The 25,480-nt window shown below is 42.0% G+C and overlaps 1 protein-coding gene across 2 annotated transcripts in view; it reads right to left on the bottom strand.

Moving 5' to 3' along the window:
• The window catches only part of LOC115593203 (matrix metalloproteinase-17-like), a 108,328-nt gene that overhangs the window by 58,651 nt on the left and 24,197 nt on the right, over positions 1-25,480 (bottom strand). The window contains exon 1 of one of the 2 annotated variants that reach the window (XM_030436649.1): positions 21,089-21,743. The exons of the other annotated variant lie outside the window; for it this stretch is intronic. Coding sequence (XP_030292509.1) covers positions 21,089-21,244 — 156 coding nt within the window. The 5' untranslated portion in view covers positions 21,245-21,743. Of the gene's footprint in view, positions 1-21,088; positions 21,744-25,480 lie in introns of those variants that run through there. 2 annotated transcript variants of the gene reach the window in all.

Raw genomic sequence — 25,480 nt, 5'->3', positions numbered from 1 at the left:
GGCTTGGTGTTCCGTCGTCTGACAGCAGTCACAGAGCATGGCTGCATTAAAACGAGGTACAGGTGACAGCAGAGACGGAGAGGATTTAGATATTTAAAGCCTGAATTGAAATCAAATTCAGTCATCCCAGTCAAAAATGTCAATGTGTTAATAGTTCTGTGTTTGATTGATTGACAGCAGCCAGCAGTCTTAGCTCTGGTTTATGTGATATCACCATGTTGGTGTTGTTCCTAGCCAATCAAGGCAACACTACGTTTGTCACCCAAGAGACTGGGTTTGTTTGGTTTCAGTTCACTATCACAGTTCGGTTCATTTAGGTAACAAAAATACTTGGCTAGGTTTTGGAAAATATGGTTTTGGTTCAAATAGACACTTTCACAATGTTGAGTGACTTGATTAGCTGTTATAAATTACACCAACATAGACAGAGAATCGACAGTACTCTGACTATCTATTTCAAAACTAGAGGATGTCTTCATAAATCAAACAAGAAATATGAAAAAATATAATATTGTAAAGATTTGCTTGATTAGCATTGACGTAGAAGGTGTGACTGTTCCAAGAGGTATCCTACAGTGGTTCGTTAGCCATTGCTAGCGACCAACTTTTTAGCTAAAGCTAAACACTTAACTGTTAACATCAACAATGTCAGCCAGAATTTTGCCAATTCACCCAAAGGTTTTACCATTTTATCTTTAACATTAACCTACAACTCAGCTTAAACAAACTAGCTAAACATGAGAGCCCGTCTAATGTAACGTTAGCTAAATAGATTCCTGTGTCAGTGTGAGTGTTATCTCTGGCAGACTCGTAGGTCAAAGTTTGCTGTGTTGTAAATGAGTCTTAATTCTAATAGCGAACTGTACAATATCGCACTAACAGAGTCAAAATGCAGCATCAGTCACACTCATTTCTTCACAATTGCCAATGTCAGACCTTTAACGTCACATCCTGTTTTTGGTCATTGCACACACACACACACACACACACACACACACAAAACAAGTTCCACCACTATGGTATCACCGCAACAACGTCACTCAAAAACAGAATCATTCTCCCCCCCTCTCACGTGGCCTCCTCCGTCCCACAATACCTCCCTGTTTAGCCCTGATGAACAGCTGCTGAGTCCCTTCATCTCCAGCCGCACTGACAGGAAATGAGTCACTGGTCACATTTAACCTTACGACCTCACTGACTCTCAAAAGGTCACGGAGTACCGAAGTCCCTTATAGTGTTTGTATTGTTCGTCACTACCTCGAGGAAGAGGCCAGACCTTTGACTTGACCTCCTGGACTTTTAAAAGGTTATGGCGCTGCACTGGAATGGAAGAGAAAGTTGTTGAAGTCATTTGAAAAGTGAGTGTTGCATTGAAAGTTTTGAAATGCCACCATGTGAGTTCACTAATTAAAGCCAATAAAAGTGCGATGAAGCTTTCTCTTGTCTCTTGGGTGTTGTTCTCTCCGCTGATGTTAAAGCATGGAGACAGGATTGTTCTTTTGCTTTTAGAAGGCAGAGAGGGAGCCGATCTGAGCAGAAAATGTGACATTTCTTACGCACAATGGAAGCACTTAAAGATCTGCGGCTACAGGTTGTTATCTTAATCTTCAGGGAGCATCAAAATTTTAGACTTTGACCATTATAATACGAAGACTTTATCTTTTTACATCCATCTCACCCGAGTGCCTGAGTGTTACCTGAGGGACTTAAGAGTAGCTTTCATTGTGGATTGTAGAACACCACTTATGGCGAACTGGAGCTAGTTCAAATATAATCAATTGACTAAAAGCTTAATGTCCTGAATTTACCCCTCTTGTGAGATTACGCCTGAGTATTATTGTTAAAGGAAACAAGTTAGAGTTCACTTTTCAGTGACAGGGACTTGGGATCTAACAACAATAGCTGATGAATCCAAAAACTTTCAAAAATGACCGTGTGCACAGTAGCAGGACCCTATAAAGAAGATCCCTGAAGAAGCAAAGGGAACTCAGCCATGATGAATAATACAAGACCTATCCAAGGCTTTTTCTAAAACATTGAGTGTCGGAGGAGTCAGAATGACATCAAACTGTCTTTATAAATTTCCACATTCCACGGGGCTTCATTGTAGCCTTAGTGTTGCTATGCTCACATGTTAACTTCAACCCCTTTCTGTTGTGTTTCTTTTAAAAGGCAGTCAACGGCTCAATCCCAATTCCCCTACCCCTTATCCAATCTTCAAATGTGGCCTTGCCCCACAGGTCATCAGCAGTCCTTCGTGGCTCTTATGTAAACAGGCGTGACCAGACATTTCCAATATGCCATCTTTAGCCGCGGTGATTTCAATCCTGGTATTATCGCAATGCCATTTGCTATTCATCTGCCGGAGAAAGAATCATGGACATTTGCAATCCGTTCCCCAATCGCAATTTCATACTATCGAGTCAAATGAAAAAGAACACCGCTTCATTACCTGGCCGCTACAGACCCTGCCAGTCTGCACTGATAGTAGAGTGCTAGTGGAGTGCTACCAAGTGCTGCTGGACCTAAATTAAATTTCAGGCATCACACTGTGAGAAATGTAACACTGAAATACGCCAGAATGCTGGACAGTCGTGCGCAAATCAGCAATAACACTGTAAAGTCAGTTAGCTAGTTAGCAATCGAGACATCACAAACTTTTTTTATGCTTGTTAAAAAGAAAAGGGCCATAATACATTAAAACACCTGAGAGTTCTCATAACCCTCGGTTTGAAGTATGCCTCTGAAAAACTATAATCAGAGGGCCGCGTAGCTCTAACACTCCCCCATACGCCCTCTAGTCCAACAAGAACTGGGACGTGTATTGGGATCGAGCCAAAGTGTTTAAGAAGCCCAGTCCAAAAAAATATTTTGCTGCCATGGAGGAAAATACATTTCAGAAAGCAAACAAGCCAAAAGCATATCCCTTTACCCTTACTGCAGGTGCGGAGCGTGAACTAAAACATCAGCAAAGCAGCCAAAAACTTACTAGAGTCATGAAATACCAAGATGTGGGGCTGCAGAAATGCTAACAGCGAGGGGAAAATGAGCAAGTGTGCCAGTGTGACTGACGGGCAGAGGGAATCTGCTGTAAACATACCTGGACAAGCTACAACAATGTGGGACTTGCATTGTGTTGCAGTGGAAAGCATCTCACATTTTGTTTTACAAGAGGAAACCCTTCAAGACTGAGGATTTATCCTCGGTGATGATGTTACCTCTGGGAAGGTGCTCCGACAGATAGTGTTTCTACAAAGCACAAAATCTATTTTTCCGACACCAAGTGATGGAAAAGCTTGTCATCTCATTATCGTGCAAATGGTGCGACAGGAAGTTTCTGCCTTTATGTGGGACTGGCAGGATGATGTTAGGTCATAGTGTCATGAAGTAAGTGGTAAGATACAGATAGAGATCAGATGAAAATCAAATGAAAAGGCCTCAAAATTAATTAAATCTGCCGACGTAGAAACAGCTTTGACTACACAGAGAGCAGAGTCTCAACTAAGCGACATATGAGCCGACACACATCACACAGATGTAAACGTCTCAACCAAAGACATCTTCTGCTTCTTATGTTGCTCAACACTAAAGGATTTCTCCCAAGCAAATCTTATCAGAACACCCATGGGTGCCAGCGCATGAGATGCTATCATTATTCAAAGCAGTCATAGCAGCTTCCCAATTTGCACGACCGGCTCGCTCAGAGAGAGGCGGTTTACTTAAAAGTGTTACACCGAGATGGTGTTGGATCCAAGGAGCGAAAGCTTAAGTGTGTTTGACAGCGACGCTCCTGAAACCATTCCAGTGGCGTAACCCTGAGCGTAAACACAATTCGCGGAAGAAATGAAGGATTTAGTCTCATTTGTGCAAACAGATAAGATCAAAGAGGGAGAGCATGAGGAGGAGATGGAAAGAGAGGGAAATTGGGGGTGACATGCAGCCTGAATGACGCGTTTAATCGAACAGAAAATTGAGGCTGGATTGCCAGGCGCGCAAAAAGAGCGAGGATTAATTCATGCCGAGAAATCATTCGTCTACTCTGATCCATTTCCCTCACCTTTCATCTCGCTTCCTTAAACTGAACATGACCTCTCTCTCCATCTCTCTCCTTCTTTTACATGCATGTGTGTGTTAAAGGTGTACATCTCACACTTAGTTTTCTAATTGTTTGAAATCCTCCGAGTGGAACTCGATTTTTTTAAATGAAGCCATCCAAACAGCTTTTGCAATCTGTAAAAAAAAAAAAAAAAAGGTCCCAGGTTTTCATTAACTGTCATATCTGGCGAATTAACATAAAAATATAATTTAATACGGGCCTGGAATTGCTTCATTAGACCTTAGAAAAAATTTTAAGGGACATCCACTGTTTGAATTAAGATAGGCATGTAATCATTTGGATTAGTGGTTTGTTTTAATGAGTACACAGACTTGAATGTGGTCAGAGTAACAAAGTGAATGCCAATTTTACGGATTGAGAGAGATAATACAACTACAGAGCTGAAGCTTCAAAAACTTGTTGCACACAGCAGCACAAGCATCACACATATTTATTTTTTGAGAGCCTTGTGCAACAAAAGCTGCACTCGGGTCAACAGGCAAGACCAGTGTCGAGAAAACTGGGCAATCGCGAGATCATTGCCCAGTTTGTTATTGTTTTTGGTGAACATGACCTTAAAACGGGGGCAAACCAACGTTCTCAAAAAGTCATTTGGTACCAACAAAAAAATGAATCAGCCTTGGCCAAGTTCAGAGCAAAGATCTGCGACGAAAAGGAACCATACTCAAAATGTTGCAGGGAAAAGTTGCAGCGATTTGAACTCAAGCAAGCCGATGGTGTCGCTGTGACTCAGTTTGTCATGGTGCCAGTGGTTGGTTTTAAATGTACTAAACGTCACTGGTTTCAACAGCCAATCAGCTGCTTGTACTGAAGTCAGTTCCAAACTGTCAGCTGGTTTAAACAGTTTTTCAAAGGCTTCAGATGTAAAAAAATGTAAAACTTCACTGCTTTCCCTTTGCTTCACTCACTCACCCTTACTCTCTGCCCCTTGCATTTATAACTTGATCTATGGTGTGATAGTGCGTCATTTGCTACGCTTGAATATCTAATAATGAAACACTGAAAACAAATCTAAGCCAAGATTTGGAATAGAAGTACGTAGAATCATTGCTATGGATGAGATCCACCATCTCATCTCATCGTATTACAGTGAACTGGCAGGTTTTCAAAAGTAGCTGTAAGTTTCATCTAATCTCTCAGGCTATTTTTAGCGGGGCCCGGTTCTTAACGCTAACCCGACTGCTAGATTAAGCCTATAGTCGTCCAGACTGCAGGCCTTGAGAGAGAAAAATCTGAACTTTCAGCAGTTGAAACTGAAGTTTCAGGCCTTGAGCATCATCACTGCACCACAGTATTGACCTATTATCAGGTATCTAACATGCATAGCTCAGAGGAAACATTCAAATGTCTAATCCCAGAGATCCCAAACAATTCTAACAATAAAAATGTTGTCCCTGCTACTTCTCTGCCTCGTCCAATACCCATTTTTGCAGCAGAGCTTTAACTGCACAACTAACCAATATCCATAAACATCATGCACATCTATAAGATAACATCCAAGAAGCGTTAGTGTTATACAGCTTTGAATAAAGAGTTAAAACACTGTATCAACCAAGAGAAGTTTAAAATTATACACGGAAGGAAGAAATGGTATCGGAACATCTCTACTGGTAAACCTCTTTGCAGAGGTCTGACATTGATGTGATCCCTGGGACAACACTATACTATACATATCTGAACTTATGTAGATTCTATGGAGTTCATTGTGTATACGCTCTCTTTTGTTTTCTCCACATTGTTCCCCTAACTTTGTGTCATCGGAAGCACATTTTGAGTTGGAGCAGTAGAAACTTGATCCTCAGTGATCAATTTCTTACAGCGGGAAACACAACTTTCGGAAGCGTGGGAGCATAACAATCTGGCTGAATCCGGTTTGCATCGCTCTCTTTGTTTAAGAAACGAATATTGTTCTGTGAAAATCAGGAAAAAAACAAGAACAATGAGCCTCATGTTACTGAGGGGACCTGGATCCACGCCGTCACTTTGTTTTTTTGTACCTCAAATAATCTGGCCCGCTTGATTTAATTAGCTCTGTTCGTATATATATTAATATTTCCAGTAAATCCACAATAGGTTTAGCACGTAGCGCTGCCTCTGCACAACAGAACTGTGACAAAGCCCCTGAAACAAGAGGGCGTCGGAAGGAAAACACCATAAGCTTTTATATCCTTTTATGAGTCGACCCAAAACAACACGATCAGTGGAATGTAACTAAGGACATTTACTTAAGAGTCAATTTAGCACAACATTCAGGTGCTATGCAACACTTACATTTTAGGGCATTTAGCAGTTGCCTTTATCCAAAGTGACTTACAGTAATTCATACACACAAAGATGACTTTTTAGAGATACGTTCTCACAGGACAAGAGATGCTACAAACAAACAGAGGGCAGCATCACCAGAGTAACTGCTTACTGCTGAGAACTCAACTCAGCTCAACCGTAATCTTCTTCTTCTACAAACATATTAATGCAGCAGCAATATATTATTCCAAAAACATCAGATATGATATTAGTACAATGACAGGAAACATTTACCTGCAGAATGAGCAATGAGCGTGATGCTTTAATAATACTGGTGATGTATAATCGTATAAGATCATAATTTCATACTTTTAATTAAACTGGCAATAGACAAGTTTTCAGCTTATCATTACGAAGTAAGTGTTAATTGCACAGTGTAATTTATATACAATAATGAGACCATCTGCTGCTGATCCATTTCCATTATAGACCAAATGATTGAATAAACTCGAGTTTTGTCCAGGCGTTTTTGCCATTAGCAGTAATTCTACTTGGAAACGCTAAAGGGGGGGAAAGTTGTCTGTTGCTACTTTAAGTGAAGGATCTGGCAACTTCTTCCACCACGCAAATACCAGTGACAGGAGTGAACACTACCCTCTTTCTGCTGCAAAATAGGTCAGGACAAAGTCTCAACTTTGCGCTTTAGCGTCTAATTCTAAACATTTTCTCAACTTAAAAACACACGTTTCACAGTTTGATTCCAAACAGGAAGTTAGCTTCTGTTTTTGCCAGAAAGGATACACAAAGATGTGGACATGTATCTAGTTTGGCTTTGTTCCACTCTTGTATGTTGATGAGGGTTCGATACAGCACCGAGGTCCACTCATTTAATTTAATTGGGAGACGATGCTTTCAATTCGAATTTGTTATAATTTAACTACAATATATTATAGATTGTGTGCAGTGAACGGGAAAAGAGACAACAGACAGAAGGGAAGGGAAAGTCATCCGTTAGCTTACAGCCCACTATGTTGAAGCAGATGGAACATGTCCCACCCTGCTGAAACACTCAATCACTTCTCTTCAGGAACTGTTTTGCTCTTCTGCACATAATGGGACACAAGCCTGACTCGCTGAAAATGATTCTGTACATTCTGGTGGATGCGCTTATTCAGACACCCGGTTTCCATTCAGTTTGAGGTGTGAATGTCATTTCCTCGACACTTGGGGGGGAAAATCTGTCCTAATTTGCATGTTTGTGTGTGTGTGAGAGTGTGACAACGGAGATTAAGATGTGACTGTAAGTGAATCATCTAATCCCTGGTTTAGGAACAGCTGGTTTTCCAGAAAAGCAGCGGCTCCACTCCTGTCTGTTCCTGGAGGCAGCACGGAGGAAGGTGTAGAGGCTGAGAGAATACAAAGAGGAAATGACACCGAGACAAGAGGGTTGTGTGAGAAAGGAACGGAGAAAAGGAGAGAGAAAGAAGACACAAATAATGGAAAGTGAAGACCAAAGTGAAGTGAGGACAGAATGGAGACAGAGGAGAAGAGAATAGTTGGATTGAGAATGTGAACAGGAGTTAAAGGGAAAGAGAAAAGGGGACACTGTGGAAAAAAGCATTCCGTTGTTTGAAGAAATAAGATTAGAGGGCCGTGTAGAACAAGCTTCCATGCTCTGGAATATGGTTGGGAATTCATCAAGGGCACAGCTTTATGAGTTAACTGCTCACACTTACACACCAAACCTCATCATTTCTTCTTGTGTGATCCAAAGCAGAATTAGATTTAAAAAAAAAACCTAATTTTAACCAGCAAATGTTGCCAATACCTAAAATGGTTTAGGGTTAAGAAGTCCTGTCATCAAAAGAACACCCACATATAGTTTGGAATGATGCAAACAATGGCAGACCTTTCGCTGGCTTGATGACTTGAAAAATGTGTTTTTCCTTTGTTGAGACTGTCAGTCTCTGTCTATAGTCAGAAGACTTGGGTTTGCCCTGGGCAAAATTTGCTTCATCTGTTCCAGCAGCAACTCAGCTCCATTTCTGAGGCCAACGCGCTGCATCAGCGGCATTCTTGTGTATGTTCAAGTCTTATCAGCTCTGCTGTTGCAGGCCTGTCAAGCCTATCCAATCGTCTCATCACACCCATGTGAAAAGATTGGACAGGCAACCTGTGCGTCTATCTATGTACCTGCCTGCCAGTCTGCACAGGCTCTGCCTGTGTACTCATCGAGGATGACTGAGGTCTCCCACAGTGCCAGGCAAATTTATTTCTAAAGTTTGCGAGCTAGCGGCACAGGAATGACAGAGAAAGTGCAGCCAAAATTGTACAGCTTGTTTGACAGCGGTGAGCACTAACACCCGCCATGTTCATTGTTTATTGTGATAATGTTAGGTGTTCTCTTACATGTGAGTGCGGTAGTTGGAATCAGTAAAGGACAACAACAGCACGCTGCACTCACAGTACTCAGCCTCATCGCGTGTTGTTCAATAGCTCGCTAAGTCAGCAGCACAAAGCACACAGCCCCTGAACCAGAGAGCGAGTGCGCAGCAGAAGCAGTGACAGACTGTTGTTCTGCCGCTAATACAGTAGCACAAAGCAGCTCTTGAACCAAAAGAACATGATGCAGCAGCGACAGACTTGTTCAGCAGCTAACCCAGTTAGCAAAAAGCACACACACCTACAGCCGAAGGAACAAGTGTTGCACTGGTTAGCCTTTTCAGGCTGGGGTAGATTAGATTCATACATTCATTCCCTGCTGGTTTTCTACAGTCTTACCAACCCCCGACTTTTTAGAGTATGCGAAAGAGAGACACACATATCTCACCAATAAATAAATAAATAATGCATGTGCGCCAACGTTCATAAAAAAGCTTCATAACAAACATAGTCCTTATTGGTTATCCAACCATTTACACAGTATGACAGGTCAAGTTTTTGTGACTGAATGACGGAGTAAGTGCGGGGCAGAAAAGGATGGGGAAGGAGAAAGAGGACTTAAAGACAGATTAAAGAGAGATTAAAGGTAAACAAACTGACGAAGCCAATTAGAACATCCCCCCTGTAACCGGAGCTTAATTTAACAGGCATACGTTTCAGTGGCTCCACCGAGGGAAAAAGCCCCCAAACGTTCTTTGAAGTTCCTCGCTCTGTGGGCGGTAATGTGGCATGGCACCCAGCCAAAGCCCACAAACACAAGGATTTAATAAAGCTCGCCCCAGCGTCCCCTTGATAGAGAGGATAAGGGAGAGCAATGTAAAGCTGCACACAGATACACAAGCACAAGCGCACGTCACAGATTTGAACCGTCACAGAGTCAGATCTTCAATTTGTTCTTTAACTGTGTCTGTGTGTTTAACTAATTGTGCCTCTGGGTATTTCAGGCTACCCATCTGAGCACATTTCAGACTATAAATGTCAATATTTGCATGTAGTTTCAGAATCAAGAAGGAAGTTTTACATCTTTGAGAACAACAAAAAAGGGATTATTTTTGGTCCACCCCAGAGCTGCAACAATTGGTCGATTATTAATTAAGTCGATCTAAATAAAATTGGAAAAGTATTGCCAACTATGTCGATCATCAGTGGTGGACTAGTGGTCTAGGGGGCACCACGATGGCTGATTGACATATTGGCTGGAAAGAGGAAGCAATCTGAAGATGTGCCTTCAGGGTCTGGGAAAAAGCAGTGAGCATTTTTCAATTATTTTTATTTTTCACATTTTATAAACTATAAAATGAATCAATCGATGGCTGCGGCACTACTCTAGCCACAGTTCAGACAGGGTTTGAGAGTTGTTCTTTTGCTGTATTTCACTGCATTATCTGACAGGAATCTAAAAAACTACATGAGAACAAAAGGTCATTTTTCTGTCAAAGCCTCAATCGATCAGCTAATCAATATCACATGCAGATTGTTTTCTATCTCTGTGACCTTCAAGGACATGAAAAACGTCAATCAAATCTCTTTCATAGAATCAAGGGACAATGTGCATGATCAAATGCCAATATATTACCCTGCTAATGTATGTATATAGTGAACAGCTCCATAGGCATGTATTTATGCACTGTCCTTGTACGCGGTTCATACAGCTCACACGACTGCCATAAAATAGCAGCCATGTGTCGCTGAAGTGATCCTCACAAAGACGACAATAGACTCTCTAGTGTTGGCTGAGCAATGCTGGCAACTGGCATGTCCACATGCAGAAATTCCCACACATACAGGCTCTATATGTGTTTGACTCTATTTTTAGCGGGGCCCGGTTCTTAACGCTAACCCGACTGCTAGATTAAGCCTATAGTCGTCCAGACTGCAGTTCACACAATCATGAGCACCACTTGAAATCCAGCAGACTGTTAGTGGCTCATTACTTTCAGTTGATAGGAAGTTGAGTATCAACACTGAGCTAAAAGAAAGTGGCCCTAATTGCCAGTGATAGTTGGATGAAGACGTAGCTTATCTCTGCCACCCACTCAATCTCTCTCCCCCCCCCCCCCCCCCCACTCTTGTCTAATTCTCTTCATTTCACTTGGACCGTGAGAGAAATGAGATCAGGAGCACATAACGGTCTTGAAGTTGACTCCACAGATGATAAGTGTTCGTCCTCATCCATTCCCTTTCCTTTTCTTTGGTTTTTTTCATCATCCACTCCGCTGTAACTTGGTACGAAATCACAAATGCTAATGAGAGACAAGCTATGAGATCACGACTGAGGCAATGACGGACACGGACACACACACGCACACACAACCATGCACGCACGCATTTCATGGCGACACAAGGGAAGGCGCTGACATGCACACAGACACACACGGAACCGCATTTATTATAATTCTGCCAGCTTCTGCAAGCAATTTCAGAGTATCTTTGTTGCCGCTCTCGGTTTTTCTTGATCGTGCCATTAAAGCCGTCTACTGAACGTTCGGCTGGCAGTGCAATAGATTATTTTTGGTCTGAGCATGTGAGCCAGCGCATCACCAGAAACCACTGTAATTACAAGATCTGGTCGGTCCTTTGAATAGCAATGGAAACAAAATCCTTGATCTGGTCGAAGACAAGGGGGAGAGGCGGGGCTCCCGGGGTTAAAATAGAACTGTCCACATGGAGTTGATTTGAGGTTTTCTATATGGGGAGCCCTGGAGTGGGCCTGCTCAAGTAATGAAGTCAGTTGGAGCCAATGGAAAAAAGACTGTATCGCGTGCAGCTCCGTTGTGGCAAACAGCACTCACTTGACCACAATATTAAACCCACCACTACTGTAAAACCAAGCAGAAATAGCTGGGGAAGAACTCTACTGTGTTGTGACTACAGACCGATGTTTTAGATCCACACATTTGTTTAGAAATGAAAAGCAAGTAAGCTGATTGGATGTAGTGTAGATAACACAGGAGAGACTTTAAGTGCTATATCTGGACTTGTCGCAGTTTCTAGAAGAAGTTTCACTTCTCGGATGAGACTGCAACAAGTCCAGTTGCCTACAATACAGCACTAGGATCTACCATGACCTGGATGCCTGAGAACCTTCATCATCAACACAGGAGATAGTGAATATAAGCATCCTTGCGTATTGATCTGAAATGCATATGTGATACATCAACAAATGTCCCTACAGCAACAACAGCAACAGTGTTCTTTTAGATATGTCCAATACAAGTTAGGCAGTTTCACAAAAACTTGCACACGAGCCGACTGGTGGACTCAGCCCAGGTCCCTCTGAGCAAAATATACTACCGTGCTCGCTTGTAACGGTATATCAATCCACATGGCGCACCTTAGTTAGGTTGTGTCATATTCTACTTAATGGCAGAAGGGGTTCTAAAGAATTTGAATAGATCCCTCTCGTATTTGCTGTCCGGTCAAAACAACATATCTCCGCAGCAAAGTTTTGTAAATGATTCACATTCTAGCAGCGTGGCTCTTGTGAAGTCAGAAAGGTTAGTGTTGAATGAGTCAAAGTTTCTTTCATTAAATCTGTGTTGTTTCACTACGCAAAGTTATGTCTATTTTAATTTGTGAGTAATGAGACTTACAGTTTTCACTCATTATTTGGGGCAATGTTCTGTAATGAACTATCATATTGATGCAACTATTCTCATTGATTTTTATCTTCTTAAAGCAGTCCTGGTGGTAACACACTACAGTACGGTGCACTTGAATGTGAGTATTTACTAAGGAACACGTGAGGAATAATTATTAATGAATTGTTAATGAGTAATCACTGAATAACTGTGACATGATGACTACATAGTAGATAGTAATGAGTTACTAGAGAACAGACTAGAAGTGATGATATTAATGAATCAGTAGGTAATGACTAGTTCAGTATTATCTGTGAATCGACAAGGTGAGGAACTCTGAACCAGCCGCTGAGTGGCACAAACTCGTGACAACTCATTAATTACTAATTACTTAATCAATATTATAACACATGATACTTAGTAGCAGGGGTAGGTAAAAAAAAAAAAAAAAATCGATTCACATAAGTATCTAGATTCCTATCTCGTATGACTCAGAATTGATTCACAAACTTCAAAAATTGACTTTCTAAATGATAAATAATCACGTGATGTTGACGTGAAGAAAAAGGTGGAACTAAACTGCGAGGGTTGTGCAGGACCCGGACATTTCACAGCGTGCACATGCTAGAGTTATCCTGAAGTTAATCTTCAGGAAAGGCAGCGGTTGCAAGCACTTCTTTTATTTAATGACTGAATAATTACTCTTCCAAGACAAATGTGAAGTAGGCCACACGTTTGTTAATACTTTTCACAATGTCACACAGAGGCGGAGCGGAGCAGGCTGCTGACACCAATACTGAGTAGTCACCAAGTATTCCCTCATATCTTCAATCAATCAGTAGCTCCTTATCATAAATGAATAATGAGGGTATTGCAAAGTTTTGGTCCCAGTTATTCTGAGGACATGAGAATTTTTCAGTACAAAGACATTTGAAGCTAATGTATGACTTGAGATGCTGCCGTGTGGTAGTAGTACACAAACCCATATTTAATTATGAGACTCAAAGGAAAAAAATTGTTATTTTAAGGTTGAAAAGTTATCCAGAGCCCAGGCAAACTTAGAATAAAGAACTGTGTTTCATTGGCCCAGTAAGCCCGACTGATGGGACAGTTGAAGCACTGAGCCCCGCCACATTAAAAGCCTCAGCGTCTCAGTCCTACCACATGTATGCACTGTGTTGAGATCTTTAGTTGAACTGAGTTTTCCCCAAGTAAAAATGTCCTGTAATTGTTGAAATCTCCCAGAATCAAACATTTTCTGCTGGAATGAACACAGCTGAGCAGCATGATGTGGTTACACTCTAAGCCATGTTTTTCAATTTTGAAAAAAAAAGGCTTAATTTGCCAAGAGTATGCAACGGATGATTTAGATGTCCTTATGAAGTCTGACTATTAGTACATCCAAGCCAAAGCCAGAGTTTATCTTTGTGAAACTGGCCCAAGATCAGCCAGTAAATAAATCTGTGTCTTTCAACCAGAATGTTCCATTTAACCAGCAGGCTTCCTTTGCTGCATTATCAACTCTCAGTAATGAACTCAATCTATCCGGTGTTGTTATTGACTGGTACATCAAGCAGAAATGTTGCAGCTGCCACACATCAGTCCCACACTGTCACGCTGCAGTGGGAGCCAACAAAGTGTCAGCCCTCAAGATCCTCGTTGAATTGGCCTCTAAGGATATTATAAACTCTGAAAATCTCCTCAGAAACCTACAACTCCCTGGAGAACTTTTACACTCGGCAAAGCCGCGATGACAGATCGGATGGGAGCGGATTTAAGGACCCGCTGGTTTCCGCAGCATCTTTCTCTCTCTCCCTGAGAAGCAGAGAATGTGCTACCGAACCGTCTCTTGTGATCTCTGTCAATCATAACACAATGATATACTCTGCCCTACTGTGTAGTCATCTCCCACTTGACGTCCCTAAATAAAAGTGTCCTCGCCCTGGATGTGAGCCCCGCGATACAGCGCTACAGACAGAAAAGGTCACACGGCTTGATGGAAGTGGGACAGCAGCGCTAAAAGTATCCTTAGAGTCCAGCGTGACACTGCAACGAGGAGAAATACGAGATAACTGGCATTTCGTGAATTTGTATCCATCTCCAGGCAGGCCACAGGTGTTGAAGATGATTACTTAAAAGGGACACCTCACCTTAGAAAAAAAAACAAAAAACACATGTTTTCTTCTAACTGTAGTGCTATTCATCCATCTGTGTTAGTGTAAGTTGCTGAGTCTTGGAGCTCTCAGCCACAGAGAGGTCTGCATTCTCTTGAATGTAAAGGAACTAGGTGACGCTCGGCTTGTGGTGCTCAATAAGAGACGACCCACGGACTTTGTTGTGAGCAGTTTCTCGTAGAAACTTTCTTTCTGTCTGCCAGAGATGGGGACATTTTTGAACTCGAGCCGCACTTGCGTCGCCACACACAGAGACATGAGACTCGACTTGGACTCTAACTGGACTTTGAAGTCTGGTGAGCTGGCCGTCATTCCCTCTCTCCCTCCTGCCTGTTTCACAAGCGCACGGCCAGAGGTGCTGATGTATGCTGACGATGCTGATGTCTTCACCTTTGGCTATAAAGACTTCTTACAAGGCCCTAACAAAAGAGTCACAAAAAGGCAATGTCTGTGGAATCAAAATAAAGGATGCTAAATTGACCGACTTAATCAGACATCTGAAGACAAACCTGGACAGGTTCAGTTGTTAAGGTTAACGTTAGCATTTATGGACCGATAGCAAACCTGTTTGTTCAGCATAATGAGCTATCTAACATTGGTGCTGACTGAATATTTCGAAAAGATGAGTGTTTGTTTGCCATGAATTAATAGTCCACATTCTGCTGCCACCATCTGCTGTCTAAGTCGGACCTCAGTACATTGCTCTATATTGCAGTCGTGTGTTCATGTTACAAGGCAAAAATTTCACTATGCAGGAGAGCTTTGATTGTGTGTGTTTTCATGCTGAGATGCAATATGCCTGTTTAAAGTAATCATATACCAAACAAATTCTAAATGCTGCTACTGTATGCTAACAGATAATGGAGTGATAATGACACAGCACATTCCTTAGATATTTATGTGGTGTTCTAAGCAGACCGGATAGCATACAGCAAATGGCAGAACACTCATCAGAGCCATAGAGAGACTTTAGATTTGACTTGGACTTGCACTTGTGAGAATCTCTGCACTCTACAGAATCACAGCCTCTAACTGTGTCAAAGAACAGAAGTAAATGGCGTCGAATCTGTGCAAATGACACCAGAACAATTGAGATGGATGAATAGCACTGTAAGTAAGAGCAAAGTGGGTTAAACCATACCTTTAAAAGTATCTTACAGGTATAACATTTTAAAAGTGAGATGTACCGAAACCTTGTTATTATAATTCATTGCAAGTGAAGTGAGCAGTGTGCAGGAGTTTTTTTCCTGATAACATTTTAAAGTGGAATCTTTACGCCAACACAAAAAAAAAAAAAAAAGAAAAAAAAAGCTCAAGTTTCACGTCTGCCACTCCTTCAGTTATGTATTCCATCTCATTTCATTTTATACACTTTTTCCTTTCTTGACCCTTTGCTGATTACTTTTTTCAGCGCAGCAATTTCTCCATCATACTTTCACCGCGACCCTCACTGCATACAACTTTCTCTTTGAGCCCCCTCTACTCCTGCGCCTCTGGACGTAATCAGAAGAACCACGATGTGCTGGTAGAAGAAGGCCCCCTGCAGAGTGGAAGAGGGAAACTGAAAGAGGGAGACTGAGAAAGTGTGGGGACAGAATATAAGACTGGTGAAATGCTCACTCATGAGAGGCAAAGGGAGAGCTAATGAGGGGTGGTCATAGTGGTGCCGGGCAGGCTCAGCAATACGAAGCCCAGCAGGAAGCGAGAGTGGAAGAAGAAGGTGGAGGAGGGTGGTGTCCACCCGGCTTTTTCTTTTCTTTTCTTTTCAATTCAGCGGACGTGAGGCCATATGGTACTCTCATTGAAGAAATTATTAAAACAAAATGAGAATAAGAAGCAGACTAGCAAGGGTGTGGTTATCCCATCAGACAAACGCTGCACACTTGCTGACTTCTTTCAACACATCAAAAATGACAGAAAATGTAATTTTGCTCAATGAAAACAGACTCAAAGGTCAGATTCTGTTAGATTAAATATTAATTAAAGTGCTCTTATCAGCAGCTGATCACCTCAATCTTACGACAGCTGCTAAAGCAAGCTCAGCGCTGCTTCCGAGGGCGAATAGTCCCTCAAGGAGCTCTGTCGTTCTGTAGCGCAGGAAACAGCCATCAGGAGTAAAATGATATGATGTGCGGAAAACATACTGCAGATTACATTACAGCTGTTATGTAGCACTTCCCTGAAACGCTGAAACTGCAAATTGGACGTCTGCACCAATATACTGGGCTAGATAACAGCAAAAGTAGAAACTGGATGCCTCAGAGCTGTGCTTAAGTTTGTGGTTGAGCTAATTACAGCGTACAGCGGCTACAAAGAGAGACGGATACATTCAGCAATCCAGCTCGATTGAAAGCCAAGTGACGCAGCTCGCTGCCTCTGAAGTGAAATGGGACTGGGGAGCGGCAGAGTCGGAGATCAGGACACGGTTCCATGGGTAGATGGTTGTTTTTGTGGAAGAGGTCCCAAATGCATCACCATTACGAACACAACTGGGCACACAAGATGGGAAAAATCCTCTCAAAACCCGAAACAACCTATTATCCACCTGCTATGAACAGCTGAGAGCAATTTCAATCATTGCAGGGGAAGTCATATTTAAAAGTCAATCAAACGGTCACAGGGGAAGAGAGTCTCTGTGGACGGGTGCCCATCTGTCCGCCTGTCTGTCACTTCTTGCGCTCAGGTATACCAACCAGTTCACTCACTGCACTAGAGCTGACACGATCACGTCTATTGGAGGCACCGTGTGGAGTTTATTTGTGGGTCCACATTTTGTTTGTACGAGGACGCACAGGCAGCCGTGGGATAACACGGGTGACACAATGCACAATCCTGCTGCCATGCTGTGCTGCTGGAGTGACATTTGGCAGCGGTAGAAACAAACAATTCTCTATCTACAAAATTAGAAAATTCATCTTTGCAAATGTTTTATGAGGATATAAAATGCATTCCACGTGTTTTCCAGACCAAAATTAAATGCACCATATGTCTTGGTGGTAACATATGGTGTAACTGGTCAACCCACAGTATACCTTATAAACATATATGCAATTATTAATATAATTTACTTTAACAAGTACTCTTAATACTTTCACATCTGAGAATTTTACTGTGACTTTCACTTGGGTGAAACCAGAGTGACAATTTTAACAGAATACCTTTACTTTTACTCAGGCACGGCCTTAAGGTTTTTGCGACCAGTCAATCAACAGGAAATTAAATGGCAACTATTTTGATAAAAGATGAATCATTCCAGTCATTTTTGAAGCAAAAATGTCAAACATTTGCTGATTTGAGCATCTTAAATGTAAGGATCTGCTACTGTTCTTTTGTCAGTGATGAACAGGAAATAAAGAGTCTTTGAATTTTGGATTGTTGGTTGGACAAAACAAGCAATTTAAAGATATCACTTTGGGCTGAATTTCTTAACATTTTCTAGATTCAACGGTGAATCAATTAATCATGAAAATAATTGGCAGAGTGATCAATAATTAAAGCAGTCATTAATGGGAGCCCTGGACGGTTAAAAACCTTTGATTCAAACACACTCACGCTACACATTTCGGCCAAACCCATAGATTAGTTTATCGACAGAAAAGTTATCACTACTTGGATCTGTTAATCATCTTGAATCAGTCTTTATGCAAATATGCCAAACATCTGAAATGGAACATTATGGAGTTTCTGACTGTTTCATTTTTTTCTCAAATGTTATAAACAAAACAACAAATCAATGAAGAAATCAATCAAGGAAATACGTGTCGGTGGCAGCCCTGCTTCCATAACCTCCCAACCGGCTTTGAGCCAGTTCTTCAGCTCAATTTTTTGGTTTGTAGGCTGATAAAATACGGTGGGCAGCTGCTCCCCGGCACAGGAGCTCATATAACCCAGCAGTACGGCATGAAATGACAAGGAGCTGCAGTAAACACACGGCTGATGAGCAGAGTTGAATACCTAACAAGCAATAAACACAGATAGTTTTCTCGATAGACTGTGAACCAGACCAGGAACAAAACAGCAGGGATTACTGCTCTTACACTGATTATGTGCTGAGAAAAAGAATTCCAGTGTTGCCCACGTTTCTCAGTCTCTGCTTGCATGTGATAGAAGCCAAGTGTTTGCTCACACACTCAAACGAAGCTTAATAGGGGGATAATATAGTATCAAGGCAGCTTTAAGGCTCGGCTGACTAAACATCAAATCATTCGCATCCAACCGCCCAGCGCTGTGTGGAGAAAAGATATTAAAGGACAAGTTCACACTCAAATGAAAATTCAGCCATTATCTACTCCAGTCAGGTGAAGTTTAGCGGTCAGTGAAACATTTCTGGAGCTTCGCGGCAAAACGGCACCGCAGCTTTCTCCTTCACTATTGTGGTAGATAGGGACTTGTTTTTAAACTGAGAAAAAACACCAAAAAAGACACTACAGCTTGTCTGGTGTAATCAAAGTCTCCAGAAGCCCCAAGATTCAAAACAGATTTGAAAAAAGTTATTTACACCTATTTTTAAACTCAAGTCCTCACTGTAGCTGCTGAGATAAAGCATCAGCGCTTTTTCCGGTTGCTTTTCTCAGTTTCAAAACAAGTCCCCATCTACTTCAGTGCTGGAGGAGAAAGCTGTGACGCCGTTTTGCCGTGAAGCTCCAGAAATGTTTTGCGGAAATTCACGTGGCTTTCCTTCCACACAGAGGCAAGTTGATAATGAGTTTTCAATTTTTGGGAGAACTTATCCTTTAAATCAACTACTTTTAACAGATAAAAAAAAATGTAACAACTACATTAAGCAGTGACGAACATATACCAACCAACCTTGTACTTGTCAAGAAAGGTAGTCGGCCACATACACATAACACTAACACTAACCCCAAGTCCCACCATGTGCCTGTCCTCACCAAGCTTGGCGGTACAATTCATGTCTGCAGCTAAGAGTATCTAAGACTAAGAAGATGAATGGCTGTTGCCTGGTGGCACACTTCCACAGGGACGTGGTCCAGCAACAGAAATACCTCAGCAATAAGTCTTTGACAATAGAGTTCCTCCTCAAGCTTCTGTGCCCCCCTCAACAAAAACAAAATCAAACACAGAAACAGTGCAGCTGAAAAGCAGCGATACAAGACCTATCCATCAATCCATCATTGAGACGTGAAGTTGTTCGGGGAAGATTGATGCTCAGTAGAGCAGAGAAAGATGAGAAAAGTATGTGACATTAAAGCTATTAAAGCAAACAATTAATTAGGATGCTGTCCCGAGAGTTGCTAATTAGCAGATAACTTGCTTGATCTGCAGCTGCTCCGCTCATCAAATTCCAAAGAAGAAGCGGAAGTAGTCTCTTCTAAACTATTGATGAATGATCAAATAATAGCCTTCAATCTGCTCGGATACAGTTCATCGAAAGGTTTTGGCTCATTCTGATGATAAAGCATCTGCTCAGAAAACAAATTTGGTGCACGTAGGAGACATTTATATTGCCACAATTATCACGTACTAATAAAGCAAGCTACTTAATTCACAGCTCACACTCTTTATAAACTAGCTGATGTCCCCGGAACACTCTCTGAAGCTAAAAAAAGGTGTCAGGGTCCGCCAAGGGATGAAACTTTAATCAGAAGAGACATTTCTTCATTGATTTTTATGTCTAAACAAACTGCAGAAACAAACTCCTTCTTTATCATTACTGAATAAACTGAATAAACGAACTGACAACCCTATTCCATACTGTTTCACTTTGTTTATATTTGGCGGACCCTGCCACCTGTCTAGCTTCAGACAGTGTCTATTTGGTTGCCGAAAAGATAAATATTCCCGAATTTGCATTATGAATTAATTTATATTGCAAACATGTTAATTCTGTCTTCTCAAAAAACTACATAGTGCCCCTTTAAGGTGATACAAAGACAAGACACCCATTCACACAACGTGACAGACGATGATGTGCTCCATATCCTCTCAGTCATCGTGCACTACTAAGTTAAACTACCGAATCCACAGCTCACATGTTAATATCTTATTAAAACACATTTAACTGATCACTTCTCCATCTAAACGACCTCATTCTAATCCTAGTGAGCGTTTCAGCTCGGCTTCAGATGACATATTGGAGCAGTCTCTCAAAAGCAATGGTCTTACGTCTTGGTTTGTCAGAGTGCTGGAGGCACAGACGGTGGCTTGAAGTGAGCCTCGTGCCATTTATCAGTGCAGGGTATACACTATACTCTATGTCAGCGCGCTGCGGAGCAGGTCGATATGCCACCATGGCAAATACACTTACATGTATTTATTGCCAGACATTACAGGGACCTTTAATCCTGCTCTGTATAACAGGCTGTTATTATTTTTCCCCCATCGGCATCACTTGCAGCCGGAGATGCCAGGCTGCAGCCGCGCACTGCTGCTGCTGCTGCTGCGAGGTGTTAACATTCAGATCAAGTATGGAGAGGATCTGCATCCAAAAGTAGAGGCAGACCAGACGGGAAGCTTGCACTCAAAGTGGTGATAAGTAGCAAAAAACTTGACAAGGTAGAAAAACTTACCACCCCGGTGTCCAGCTGTTCGGTGGTCGCAGAAGGAGCCGCTCCGGTCAGAGGTAACAACCACAGTATGGGCACCAGCAGCAGCAGCAGCAGCGGCGACGGCAGCATCTCCGGAGAAATATTCCTCATGCACTTGTGAACAGCCAGAGACATCATGATGCCCTATGACAGGCTGCTCCTGCAGGGCTCAGACACCGACCCCGACAGCCGCATCCACGGGATCAACCGCGCGCCGACACTCGCGTAAAATCCGCCCGCATAAGTCTACCTCACTGTTGAGCGCAAACACATAAAACACATGAAACCCAGCGGCCAGTGAGGACGTTTCGGAAGTTTGCTCCTCTGGAAACTGGCACTTCAATCAGCTGCGCGGTCACAATGAGAAAGGAAACGTGTGCTTTCTTGTCCTATGTCAGAAACATCAGAGGTGCCATCCCTGCAGTGAAGAAGAAAAAGAAGAAGAGGACGAAGAAGAGAGCTCCCCTCCTGATCGTGCCGTGTCGACCACTGGAGAATGAAAGCAGCTGCGTGTGGTTTTTGTCGAGCAGCGGCGAAGGAGACCGCTCGCTGACGCACACGCAGCGAGAGTGAGCGAGTATTTGGCCCGAAGGATTCGTGGAGGGAGCGAAGGAAGGAGAGGAGGAGGGGGAGAGGAGAGGAGAGATGAGGAGGGGTGATGAGCGGCTTTTTAGCCCACTTGGACACGACTGAATTCATGACGCGCGTCGTGCGTAATTTGAGAGTCTCCAGGGTTGAGACCAAAGTCACCAAACGCAATTTGTCAGTGTTTTATGAGGAATGTGTCACTGTTAAGTGGCTTTGACGTGTCCTGGACGGAATCCAGTTTTGAGCCAGTAGCCTGAGTTTTATTTTGACTTTACTCCAACATTTAGCCTCACACAAACCGGAGTTATAGGAACGTATAGCGCAGGACATATGTCTTTAAACAAGAGGGACGTTTTTATGACTCCTGTTTGGGCTCTTGCTCCTACTGACATTTCACTCAGCTGTGCTTATTGTTTTTTTTCTCAATAGGGAGCCGAAAACACGCCCCTTCCGATGGACCCCATGGGACCTCAAAAAGTTATTATGGTAGTGAAAGGAGAGAGACATTTTTCTTCATCATGCTTGAGCTGTGCACGAATTACATATATGTTTCTCAATTTTAAAGACATATTGACAGCTGCATTTATGTGAAAGGGTAGTTCATTAGTTCTGCGAGCAAGCTGATATGAAGGACCGGCTCTCCATCCTGATTGGATAAAGTGGGCAGGGATACCAGAACATTTCTTTTTTCTTTTACTGTGGTCGCAGATGGAGGAGAGACATGAGCTATTGACCAAGTCCTCTAAAACAGGGAGTTATAGACTCGAGTAGGTAATAAAATAGGATACATGATTTGCTTACATTTACCCAAAACAGTCGATTCCAAAAGGGATGCTACTTTCGTTGATGCTAAATATGCACAAATAAGACGAAAAGAAGCTGTGTAATTCTCAAATCTAAATCTTAAACTGCACTGACAAGTTCATACTGTGTCATTGGTTTTCCAGTGCTATTTGCACATATTTAAATTGAGTGATGGAAAGTGCACCACTTTTGGTAGTGGGGGCAAAAGGGCTCAGATGAAAAAACATCTGTTTAAATGGTCTTCAACATATTCAATTCTAGCTATGGTAATGGGGGGTTTGTATGAGGTCAGAGTAGATAATGATGGTGGGAGAAGGAAATGTATAATGATGCATCAATATTCAGTTTGTTTATATATATATATTATATATTTGTTTATATATATATAGTATATGTATATATATATATATATATATAATATATATATAGATATATATATATATATATATATATATATATATATATATATATATATATATATATATATATATATATATATATATATATATATATATATATATATATATATATATATATATATACACATACACACACTACTCACAATAAGTTAGGGATATTGTTATTTACATGAGTGCTTTTCCTATTTGGTCTGAATTTTAATGAAATAAGTAAAAGTTCCCTTTGATATTACTAATAATGAATGAGAAGAAACACCATTTTCATTAGTTTAATATTTATAACCCCAAAAATTTAGACAGTAGCAAGGATAGCCCCAAATAACAAAAATTGAGAATGTCAGTAGCGGGTGTTTCCACCAGTTGCCGTAATGACAGCTTGACAGCGACGTCTCATGCTCCTCACTAGCCTCATGATGTTGTTCTGAGGCAATGCGTTCCACTCCTCCACAAGTGCTACACGCAGTTCTGCCAGGTTACGTGGGGGTGGGGTACGATCATCCAGTCTCTGCTTCAGCTGGTCCCAGACGTGTTCTATGGGGTTCAGGTCAGGGGACATTGCTGGCCATACCATATGAGGCACTCCGACTTCCTGAAGTCGAGCTGTGACAATTCTGGCACGATGTTGGTGGAGCATTATCATCCATGAACAGAAAGTTGGGGGTGTGCTGGCGGAATTGGGGGATGATGATGGGTTCTATGATGTCTCTGAGGTAAGATCGTGCAGTGACTGAGCCATCTACAATAACCAAATCTATTTTGCGCTGACTGGTGATGCCTGCCCAGACTGTTGCACCTCCTCCACCAAAGGGAACCCTGGGGACCATGTTGACCTCGGCGTATCGCTCACCTTGCCTTCTCCAGCAGTGCTGACAACCATCCCATGACCTGACACTCATCAGTGAACAGGACGGTAGACCACTGCTGCATTGTCCAGGTCACATGGTCTTGTGCCCACTGCAAACGTTTACGGCGGTGTCTTGGTGTCAGTGGAGTCACCTGCAACGGTCGTCTGGCATTCAAGCCAAAGCGGTGGAGTCGGTTTCGAATGGTTTGTCTGGAAACCCTAGTACCCCTCACATCTCGTAACTGGGCCTGCAGCTGTGTGGCAGTTGCATAACGATGTCTGAGTGCATAGGTCCTTAGGTACTGGTCATCGTTGCGGTCTGTCACTCGTGGGGCTCCACTCCTGGGTCTGTCACGAACTCTGCCAGTAGTTCTGTGTCTTGATGCGAGTCTGCTGATGACACTTTGAGACACAACAAGTTCACGAGCAACATCTGACTGCCTGCCACCGACCCGAAGGCGCGCTATGGCCAGGTGGCGCTGCTCGTCCTTAAGTGACGTTGTGTGTTCATGGCTGTTTAAATGATGAACTTGGAATGACTTATTGACAATACCAGCTTTTTAAACCCACAGAATGTTGAAATTGATGCCACATTGAAAAGGGTTGTCTTTTAGTTTTTTGGTATTGGCCCCAATATGTAAGGCACACTGTACACAGTGAGACCATTACGTGGAAAACACAAAATGAGGTGTGTCTATCACCCCAATACAATTGCCTCCCTATCCCAAAACTCTCTGAAGTGAAACAAACACTGTATGTATTAAATCCACTGAGTCTCTCACAATATCCCTAACTTATTGTGAGTAGTGTGAGTATTGTGAGTAGTGTATATGTTATATATTGTTATACATGTATTATAAGTTTTCTTTAATATTTTTATCATTTTTTGTAAATTGCCTGCACAGATGCAAAATGCAGAGTTGATGCATGTATAATATCTAAGGGGACAATTTAAAACCGCAAGTATGTTAAATGATTGATGAATGAAATTAAGTTTAATGAATCAACCTTGAGCTATGACTAGTCACCAGTAAGAGATATATTAAAGAGTCAGTTTTTGTTCGATATATGACTTTGAAAAACTTTCTTGCGTGAGGAAGCGTGTCCTCAGCGAGGTTTACATTTGCCCTGGTCCGAGCTGAGAAAGGATTTTGAGGGGGAAGGCCTCGAAAGGTTTGAGAAAAGACGAGAGATGAAGAAAGAAGGAGTGAGAAATATTTTATGCTCTTTCACGGCATCACTAGAGAGAAATCTCAAAGTAGATAGCAGCGAAAGGTCATTCGATTATTTTTCATCCAGACCTCATTGAGTCAGTATCATATACACAGCCTCTTTCATCTGCGTGCCCTTTAAGGACATGTGAGGATGGCAATCAAATCCACTGCTAAGAAAGCAAAGAACAAATCCCCTTCACTATCGCTGCTGATACTGTAATAATGAGACTTTCAATTAAAATGTGGACAGTGAGCTTTCAAAGAGTTAAATTACACCCAATTAAATATACATATCAGCACAAGTTAGATCACAGGCGTAGAGGAAGCTGCGTATGTCTCTGAAACGCAAAGGAGTTTTATTTTGTACCCCTCATTACGCTTCTATTTTCACCACATTTGAGAAAACATCAGAGGAAAGCACAAAACAATTTGCTGAGCTACGGAGATAATTACGACATGAAACAGTTGTACCGTCCCACTGCTTTCTTCTTTGGAGAACAGATTA

Source organism: Sparus aurata, chromosome 12 (assembly GCF_900880675.1).
Source record: "Sparus aurata chromosome 12, fSpaAur1.1, whole genome shotgun sequence".
NCBI lineage: Eukaryota > Metazoa > Chordata > Actinopteri > Spariformes > Sparidae > Sparus > Sparus aurata.
The sequence above is the reverse complement of the archived record's forward strand: the minus strand, read 5'-3'. Positions and strand labels throughout refer to the sequence as shown.